General features: G+C 44.3%; 1 protein-coding gene across 1 annotated transcript; it reads right to left on the bottom strand.

Moving 5' to 3' along the window:
• Positions 1-4,147: 4,147 nt before the first annotated feature.
• Positions 4,148-8,425, bottom strand: MUSTN1 (musculoskeletal, embryonic nuclear protein 1). The gene is made up of 3 exons (XM_010121125.2): positions 8,196-8,425; positions 5,235-5,355; positions 4,148-4,492 (listed from the first exon to the last, which is right to left on the bottom strand). The coding sequence occupies exons 1-3, from the start codon at positions 8,202-8,204 to the stop codon at positions 4,386-4,388; spliced, it is 237 nt and encodes a 78-aa protein (XP_010119427.1). The 5' UTR covers positions 8,205-8,425; the 3' UTR covers positions 4,148-4,385.
• Positions 8,426-10,025: the final 1,600 nt, after the last annotated feature.

Here is a 10,025-nt window from a genome sequence, read left to right as displayed (position 1 = left end):
TTTGGAAAGACCAGATTTTCAAATGAAAACTCAGTTTATCTTAATGAGTTAATGAGTAACTTGTAGTTGGGGATATTCTGCAGACTTTGAAGAAACCCAGAAACTTAATATTTACATGTTAAACACAGGTAAAACTTGGACTTGTTTACCATTTATTTTTCCAACAGATCTTTGCTGCATTAGAATTTTAATGTTTCATAACGCATAAAGTTAAGAAACCCTTATGATTTCTTTTAAAACTTAGATCTCACAGTGGCACAGGAAATCCCACAGGCAGATGAACTGGTCTGTACAACAAGCTGCATTCTTGGGTGCACAAATCTCTACTGTATCCAACAGCACTAATTTGAAAGGGCACATTGTTAACGTTACCTCAAGAACTTCAGAGATTTGGAGACGGCCAAGACATGCAACATTCCCGGGAGATTTTACAGTGGGCGACTCCTTCAAACCTTGTGCTTCCCTGCCCAACTGGCCCATGAGAGGTACGGAGTGGCCCTCCTGAAACAGCCCCTTTTGCTTCCTCTGACAGGCCATAGCCCTTGTTTGTCAAACAGCAAAGTCAGGTATGGCTTGTCTTTAGCTAAACAGTAAAAACCACAGTAATCAGATCTTGCCTAGATTCCCTAAGGAGAGAGGTGCTAAGTCAGTGCCTGTACGTGTACAAAGATGACACAAACCATCCAAAAACAAGTGCAACAGCCATGCACGGGAGCACATCTGGCCCTGTCTGGACCCAATACAGCTGTGACATCTCCAGCCAGGGATTCTGCAAAGCTGCCTTTAACCCGTGCACTCAGTGCGGCTGTTTGCACAACGGGTTTGTGCTGGGAGAGCCCTGCACCTGCATTTACCTGGAAACTGAGTGGGATGACTCTCTTTACCTCCTATTTTATAATAAAACTTTCATCCAAGAGGGACTTCAAGCAGTTCTTGTGAAGTTCTTCTTGGTCAAGGGTTGGCTTGTGGCCCTGGAAAAAGACATTCTCTTAGAAGTACAATTTCATACACAAATAGTTATGGACAGTGTTACACTAACATGATTCCCAAAATACATGCTCACTTGTGTGGTGTTGAGGCAGTCTCCTAATGCAAGACAGCTTGCATGACTATTTAAAAGATAGTTCTCCATCTGAGCAGTTGTAATGTCTGCTGCCTCTACAAAGCATTTTAAACACATTGCAGGGAAACAATTGGGGTTTTTTTTAGGCAGTGGGGTAAACAGGCCCTGGGAAGAACCCATTTCAAATGTTTCTCTCTTCAGCTCTACACCTGGGGAAATCAAGGTGAGAAACAGAGGTCAGGGAGCAAGCTGTCACGATCCATTGCTATGCCACACATCTGAGACTGGCTTGTTTCACTGGAAAGCTTTCAGCAGGCTTCATGTGTTTATTCTTTCCCAGCACAAGAAAATAAAAAGTTTGAAATACTGAAAACAACAACAGGGCAGCCCCTGGTTCCTGTGTGTACCGATATGGACACATCAGCCGGCGCTGTGGAGAGATGCAAACCAGACAGACCCCCTCTCCCTCAGCCCGGGGCAGATGGAGGTGAATCCTGCCCTCCCACTGCGATTCCCCTGCCAGTCTGCCCTATGCTGGCAGCTCTGGGATAGCAGACAGCCCTTCCCCAACTAAACTTGCAGCCTGTCCACACAAAAGCCCTTTGTATTCCTTTTTGAAAGCATTTTCCCCCTTATAACGCAACGGTAGGCGATGCCATTAACTGTCCTAAATTAACACAAAGACGCTGTGGAAATACATGGCATCTGCATCCCATTGCTGTTCTACAACGCATCCAGGTGGAGAGCATGCTACCAGCGGCCTCTGATTTGTGAGGAGACACCAATGCAGGGCTCACTAATTTATTACTTCGACAGACATTTACAAGTCCACCACATAGAGTCTGTTGAGCACAGCCTGGTCTTACAAGTCTTGTACATTAAGTAACTTTTTATAAAAATAAACTTCACTTCTTCCAGGCAGACTGTTTATACTACTTGCAAATGCTGTATTGTTTATAGCAGGATATGTAAATATGTATTTTTAACTCAGAAAAATTAAAACTGCTATACATTTTATTAACTTCTACAACTTGTATAATACTTTAATCCCTTAAAATACACAGGATTATACACTTAGTGCCCTAAGATCCCCAGGAGCCAAAGCTTTAGCTTTAATTAAGTGGATCTGTCATTGGTTTTCTAATACCCACATGTAAAAATCACCCGGACGTTAAAGAGCTGCTTTAACTGCACAGATTTAGGCTGCGTGGCCGGCTCTGCCCTGCTCCTGGGTGCATGGAGCCAGCCAGCGCCTGGGGAAGCTGTGAAATCCCTCCTGCAAGGCTGGGGACAGAGCAGGAATCCTGCAATTCATGCAGGAGAGCACAGACCTTGCTGTCACAAATGGGGAGTTATTTGTCCTAGGGATATACTTTTATCTCCAATGCAAATTTTTTTAGATGAGATTCATCTTAAAAGGCAGAAAAAGAAAAAAGATCCCTGGTCCTTCCTACTGTGACACTGAGAAGCATCACAAATAATTGAATCTGAGGGCGTCCTGAAAATAAAGCAGCTAGCAAAATTCCAAGTTTCTGGTAGACAGAAACTTTGCTTCCCTGCCACAGCTACGCTGCAAGTCTGCGGGACACAGGGGTTTCTATGCTTTGCTAAATTGGCATAAAAATACCCAAAGCTGGCTGTGAGATGCAGCACCCCAATTCTGCTGCTACCCAGTCTAGCAAATTTGCAATATTCGTCACTTGTATCGTACAAAAGAAAGCCATAACAACATTTTGCCCCACTTGTCCCTCTCGATCATTTTTCTAGTTGTTAACAACCTCCTGCCAACTTCTCATAATAGATAAGGAGCGTTTGTTAAACCTGATGCAGGGACAACTCCAGTGTTATCAAGATGGGAAGTTTCTTCCACTATCTTTTATTTATTTATTTATTTATTTAATCTTCAAAGCTCTGGAAGGGGTCTTTCTCAGAGGAAAATGCTGTGATGAGTTACCTGCGAGGAGTCCAGGCCCCATGGAGAAATAGTGACCAGCAGAGAGAGCAGGCAGGGTCTTTGCTGCAAATAATAATCTTTGAGAGTGGAAAAAAAAACCCAACAAAAGGGACAGGGCAATGCACCTGCAATATCTTAAATTTTTTAAGGAAGCCTCCCCCTTAAATGCAAAGGATTTGCTGCTGCCTTACACACATCCTACTCCGCAGCCTCTCTGGGAGTTTCATGGATGTCAGCATGTTTTATCTGTGAGGTGTTTGGGACAGAAAAGGCAAAGATGATATTCTTCACAGTGCACAGAGACCTTTGATATCACTTTCATCTCTTAATCAGGTCTAGCCTATGCAAAATTATTTTTTAAATAAAGGTGGCACCTACCTTACTGTCCCCAGACATGCTGCCAAGGACTCGGGGTGTGAGAGAAGCGTGGCAGCTGCCAGCAAAGCAGAGGATGATCCATGTTTGAGCACAATGATCCAGCTGAGGGGAAATACTCCAATTTATAACCTTGAGGGAAAAGAGGTTTGATGTTTAATGCAGCAAATAAAGATGCAAACAGAGTTGCAAAAAAAATCAACTTTCACTCAGAACGGGTTTGCTGTTGTACAGAGACACTCAGCAGGTAGTTTGGCTTTTCAGCCAGGAGCGACACGGCGCCTGTGCTGCCGGTCTGTCACCCCACTTCTCACCTGATCCAACAGAACCGTGAGGACATGAGGAAGAAGCCGTTGGGGAACAGGCCGAAAGCCCTCCCTTGGTGCTGGAGTACACTGACAGCCCGGCATTGTTCCTGCCAGAAGAGCTGGTTGGGGGGCAAACCATGGCCCAACTGTCCTGGGGGCTGTGAGGAAGCCATGAGGGGGGAAAGCTGGCCGCCCTGTGGCACCCCCAGACCTGAGGGGCCTCATCAGGGCACCGCTGCGGTCAGGTTTCTGTGATGCCCCTTACACCAGCTCCTCCTCAGCTCTCTCTTGGCAAGGACATGGCATGAACAAATTGCACAGACACTAAAACTGTGTCATCTGGATGTTTATTTTTTTGTGTGTTTGATAGACTCGATCGTGGCTTGGAATGCCAAAGTGTCCACAGAATAAGCCTAAACTGAAATTAGTCACCACAGTGCGCCAAGCTGTGTCCAACAATCTTTTTTTATTAAACCATTATAGGAAACACCGTTCAACACACAGAAAGAACGCACATAATAAAAATCAGCATGGAAGTTGTACCCTTTGACACGAGTCTATTCTCTACTTAATGATTACAGTAGAAATGAGCTACTTGGGTCTACAGTGACTTTAGTGTAAGGGGCAGAATTTTCTTTTTAAATGTTACAACAATCATCTTGGCGACACACGTCCAGCTCCGCCGTCAGCCAAAGACGCTCTTGGCCGGCTCTTCTTTCGGTTTCTCAAAGACTGTTTCACTCCCTGTCCGATCCCGGCTGAATACGGAGGGTGCGACAGAGCCCATTTGTTCTTGGAAAAGAAAACCAGGAGAGGCAATCAGTGAAGCAGCACATCACATTTAGGGAGTCAAACTAGTGCTGCTGCAATACGTATATATATACATTTGATAACTATTTAATCTGCCCATTAACTTCCCACACCCTACAGCACAGCGCTCCCATCCCAAGCACAGGGCAGCTGCCAGCACCTGTAGGTGGTTGCTGCCATTGACTGGCCCCAAATCCCCACAGAAATTTGGAAACTACTCAGGCTATTTTGCTGAAAAGGGGTTAAAATTCAGCATTTTTCCTTATGCTCCCCCACGGGTGGTGGAAAAACAACACAAAACCAGAGCACCAGGGATATTCAGTGCAAGCAGCCACTCTCTTCTCTGTCACCTTCTGCCCTTTATCTGCTCTCCCCAATTTCTGCGCCATCTCAAACACAAATTCATCCAGCTGAGAGGCCACAAACGCCCTAATCTATGATCAAACCTCCAGTCTTCACCTTGGGCAGTCATTGACACCAACTACAAGCCCAGGGCTTGGTTTGAACCCTGGTTCAGAAGGCGAAGTCAGGGCTCTCCCTCTGGCTTTGTCCAGACAGGGACTTCTTGGTGCTGTCAAGATGATGGATGCAAAGTCCCTGTGCAGCCAGGCCAGGGTCGGGGAGCACGCTGCGGGCTGCTGTTCCAGAGGCACACCCTTCCACTTGAAAAGAGCAATGTTTTACTTTGGAAGACTCCTTAAGCGTTTCCATCAAGAAGACTTACCACACTGCTTCATCACTTGGTAGGTTTTGGATTTAATTTCCCGGTTTTTGGAAAGGTTTCCTCTGGCTCCTTTGAGGTCTTCTTCCTTCACTGGAGGACGCTTCTTTTTCACAGGGGCTGGCTAAGAAACAGACGTATCACCCACACATCAGTATTTTGTGTTTAGAAGCATAGAGAACAAAGCTGCCTTAACCCAAAGGCTACAACATACAGAGCTGCCAATACAACATTCCACCTATTTCATTTCTGAGATGGCACACTCAGCAACTCCAGATCTTTGAACAATCATGATTTCACTGGCCTTCCCAAAATCTGTTGCCACTACTACTGTTCTGTTCTGAAATTGTCTTCTGATTGTGCAACCTTTGAAAGTGACAGTGGATTGCTTAATATTTTTTTTTTTTAAATTTATTTTTAAAATTTTCTCTGTCCAGCCCTGCCTGGCTATCCTACAAGTACAGACTGGTAATTCAAGAACCTGTCAAATATTTGAGAAGGAAAAAAACCCTAATTATTAAATTGTGCTTGTGTCTCAGTCTACTCATTACTTCTTTGGGAAATTGGTCAGAGAGATTCTGAAGTGTGGCTTGATTTAGTCGGAATTAACTTAACATTGACCCATAGTTATTGTTCTTAAATTTAGGGAACAAAAGTATCTGAGCACTCAACAGAGTTGTCTACAAGCATGTACTGAGCTCATCTGAAACACTGAACTCAGAACCCAAAGAAGGAGATGGAAATCTAATATAGAAACAGATGCATCATCAGGTGGTTCACTGGAACACTCAAGTACTAATCTGTTTACAGTTTATCTTGCTAGAAGAAAATCAGGATAAGACGGGATCATACCAGCCGATCCCTGCCTTTAAATCAGCACTCCAAAGTCAGACACAACCTCAACCAGCAGCCATCAGCACATTTACCATCCCCTCTTCAGTTTACTATTTCAAGGACGGATCGCCAAGGTCCAACCAGGCAGACATTGTGGCAGAGTGCAGGGGCACAGGAGATGAGATTAAAAAGAACAAAAGACCCCCACACTCCAACTTTAACAGATTTGTGTACTGAACCATCACCAAGAAACTCCTCTGACCACCTCTACGTACATAGGGCCTCTGATATTTGGGTTCTGGCTGCGATGGAGCCCACTTGTACATTTCCAGGCACTGCCTGTAAAGCTAAAAACAGTTGTGAAGGGAAACAAATCCCTCAAGACCTGTGAATATCTGGAGCATTTTGTCCCAGGGAGCTTGCAGAGACACTGTGTCCATGCCTGGCTCTGGGCTGGGGGGGCGGGGGGGGCTGCCTGCAATGGAGCCTTCGGCATGTTCCCGCTGGCTGTAAATTCCCGGGAACACTCAGAATAGCTCGCTGTCAATCCCACTTGCATGTGTTGTGGGAAACAAAACGTTCATAAGACCTCCGGGGAAAACACTCGACAAGCAGCCAAAGCAAGCAAGGGCAAAGGGCGGTAGCAAACCCTTCAAAATTCACAACAGCTTTTGGTCGGTTAGCTGGTTAACGAAACATCCCTACAGCCAGGGTTTCGTTTGTCCGTCTGGAATGAAAATTGGCGTGTGATGGGAATGGCACAGGCAGCCAGTACAGACCTGTGTTGGCTCCAACACAAAAAGAGGAAAAAAGAAAAACCACTCATTTTGTTAACCTGAATACAAAATCTGCTAAGTTCCTTCAACCATTATTGGCAAGAGACAATACTCGTGAGATTTCTTCCCACTGAACAAAAGACTTCTTGGGGATAGGGTAAGGAAAGGAGGCACTTGAGATGCACTGAGACACAGCCAGGCTGAGCACAACTGTTGAATTTCACTCAGTTATTTTAAAATAAAACCTCTCCTGCTTTGATTACAGGTGGATTTTCCAGCAGGACAGCTGCTGTGGATTAGTTGGCCCCCAGCTAAAAAAGCTGCACAGAAAGGTTACTGTGAGCCACAGAGGTGAGCCCTGGACCTGCTAGCACCAGCAGCTGCCGGTGTCACAGCCACACAACTGCGAATCGCTCCCAGCACCAGCGCATTTGTAAGCTGGGTTTGCCAGGAGCCATTCCCAGCTGGCACAGCAGCGCAGCCTGCGCTTTATCTCCTCCTGTCATAAGTCAAAAAGTGTTGGCTCACAAGACATATGACTGGTTTTAAAGTCACTTTTTCTTTCCAGTAAAGAAAATAAGCTGAACTGAGTTACTCTACGTGGTGGAACGATTGTGCTCTTCTATCTTCCCTCATGTTCTTACTCTCTCACCCGCCAAGTAAAGCCCCCACGCTGGGGAGAACTCCGCCAGGCACACCTAGCCTGTGTCGAAAACAACACTGAGGTGAAAACCTCAACATTTCTCAGCTATTTTTAAGTCAACACCAATTATTGGACAATACAGTGAAGACAAACCATTAGTTACAAAATGAACATAAAAGCGTATAATGCAAAATTCCAGTCTCAAATATTGAATCCTAACAGCTATAATTTTTAGTCACGCTCTCTCTTTTCCTGCATGGGAATATATTACGCTTTATACAGCGGCACATTTCAATATAGTCATGTCCTTTCAAAATTACTGCCAAAATGTCAAATCATTGTCTGAGAAAGCGTGTTGGGAAAGCAGAAATCACTCCTGTGAAACATCCCAAACCAGAGCAGGGGAAATGGTTTTTCCTTTCCTTCAGGTGAAAGAGAACATTTTAAAACTAAATTAATTAGCCATGTAGAGGGCAGCTGCTTTCCTTCTTCATTAAATAATCCTTCCTAACAACTTGTTAAAATACACTAACAGAGCACTTAAGTACTTCAACATAATCAAACAAGTCACACAGAGCAGAAAAGCCGAGTTCACTGGTTAACGGGAGTAACTTGCTAATAAGCTATGCCAAGGAAAACATCTAAAAGCGCAACACATTTGTCAGACACCCTTCTCCAACGAGCAGCAGCCTCACACGGATCTCCCCGTACCTGTGACATAACCGCGGTGCTTACTCGACTGTAATCCCTTCCAAGGTCGTTTCCCGGCTTTGATTAAATCCAGCCTGTGCGCTCTGCGAACGCTTGTTTTTTTCCTGGACTTATATAGAGCATCTAATGTGAAGTCATTAGCTGGGTCATTTTCCCAAACCAGCGCCCGGGATGATTCAGGTTGACAGAGGCTGTTGTCCAAAGGTTTATTCCTGGCGATGACTGGGGTTTGCAGCATGTGCTGCGCCCTGTGCCTGGGGACGGAGGGAGCTGGGGGCTGACAGGAGCAGACAGCTGTGGCAGTGGGACGGCGGGGAAGCCCGATCCAGTACAAAACCACTTCCCAGGGAGTCCGCTGGGGCTCTATTTATAACTTAAAAAGGCAAAACTTTGTTATGGACACAATAGTGACTGAATCCTCTCAATGTGGAGGGGGAAGAGAGTGTTTCTCAGTGTAACAAAATATCAATCTCTAAAGATTATATAACCCACAATCTAAAGAGTAACATTGTGCCCTAAACCGCTTTTGCACAGAGATCTTTAGCAGGAAAAGTATTTTGTGCATTTTGGAGAGTTAATAAAAAACAATAGGGTTTTACCCTTACAGTCCTATCGCTGAACTTGCTCTGACACCGGCTCCTACACAACTGGGAGAGTAAAATCACTTTCTACTTAGAGCAGTATTAGTAAGTTTCTGTATGGGAATGGATTACTCAGACATGAATAAATTCAGTGTCCCCCCGCCCTGTACATGCTGACGGTAGTAAAACCTTTTCCAGAACTTTTAACATTTGTTCTCTTAACAATTTTTAATTAATTAAAAAAAAACCCAACCTCTCAGCATGAATTCTATTTTTTTTTTTACCAGGAGAGGGTTGGGGGGGGCAGGGGGGTGTTTCCCTTATTTTTTTTTACATTAATTCTTTGCATCACAAAAAAAAACAAACCAAAACAAAAAAAAAAACAAAAAAAACCCCAAAAAACAAACTTCTGTGACTGCACTCAACACCTACGAAGACCCAAGACTCCATGCAGGTGTGTTAATATGAGGAAGGCAGACACTGCAGACCTCCAGACATCTTTTACTAGAAACACCAACTGTTGTAGCGATAGAAATCTGCCTTGGCCTTTCCTCGAGCTCTGCCTGCATTATGTTTAGGCTACAGAGAGAAGCCCAGGAAGTAAAATAAAATTGGTATTTTTCATTTTGAAAACATGACATCCATACCACAGCACTAGCGCCAAACCACCAGGACTATGGGATTTGCCGGTTGTGAACCATCCCCTGCGCCTCCGGGTGCCCATTCTGCCTTTAAGCTGAACTCCTTCCAGGCCTGAGAAGACACTTTCCTTTACCTGACTATTGGGGGAATTATTTCCAGGTTAAGCAGCAGCTCGGATGTTACACACTTAGCCATTCCTTACGCTGAATTTCTGTTTTAAACCCACAGCTTAGTAAGCTAGAGGAAAAGTTTCTGCAGAACAGCAGTACCTTTTAGGAGGCTAACAAAGCAGAATGAAAAAAACATCACCTTTAGGAAAAAAAAGATTTTTTTTTTCCCCCCATTGTACAGAGTAACACCTCTCCTTCTCTACAGAGATGTTTCTATACAGTCCCATGAGCATTACTATTCTGACGCTATCTATTAGAAGACAAAAATAACATTCTGTATGTTTAAAGCAAATATTTAGAATTCAAGACACTAAACTGCTTTTTCCTTTCAGCTTTCAATACCGCTTCATTTAATTGGTACTACATATTCCTCACTCACTCAAAAGCAGAGTCATACTTTCATGGCAATTTAATTTATACAAACAAAATTAAAACAC

The sequence above is a fragment of the Chlamydotis macqueenii genome, chromosome 10, assembly GCF_036417535.1.
Source record: "Chlamydotis macqueenii isolate bChlMac1 chromosome 10, bChlMac1.mat, whole genome shotgun sequence".
Lineage (NCBI taxonomy): Eukaryota > Metazoa > Chordata > Aves > Otidiformes > Otididae > Chlamydotis > Chlamydotis macqueenii.
This window is presented reverse-complemented; position numbering and strand designations above follow the sequence as displayed.

Coding starts and splice junctions, on each gene's coding strand:
- MUSTN1 (XM_010121125.2), bottom strand. Junction 4,493..5,234: donor CCAAGTGATGAAGCAGTGTG/GTAAGTCTTCTT, acceptor TTCTTTTCCAAG/AACAAATGGGCTCTGTCGCA.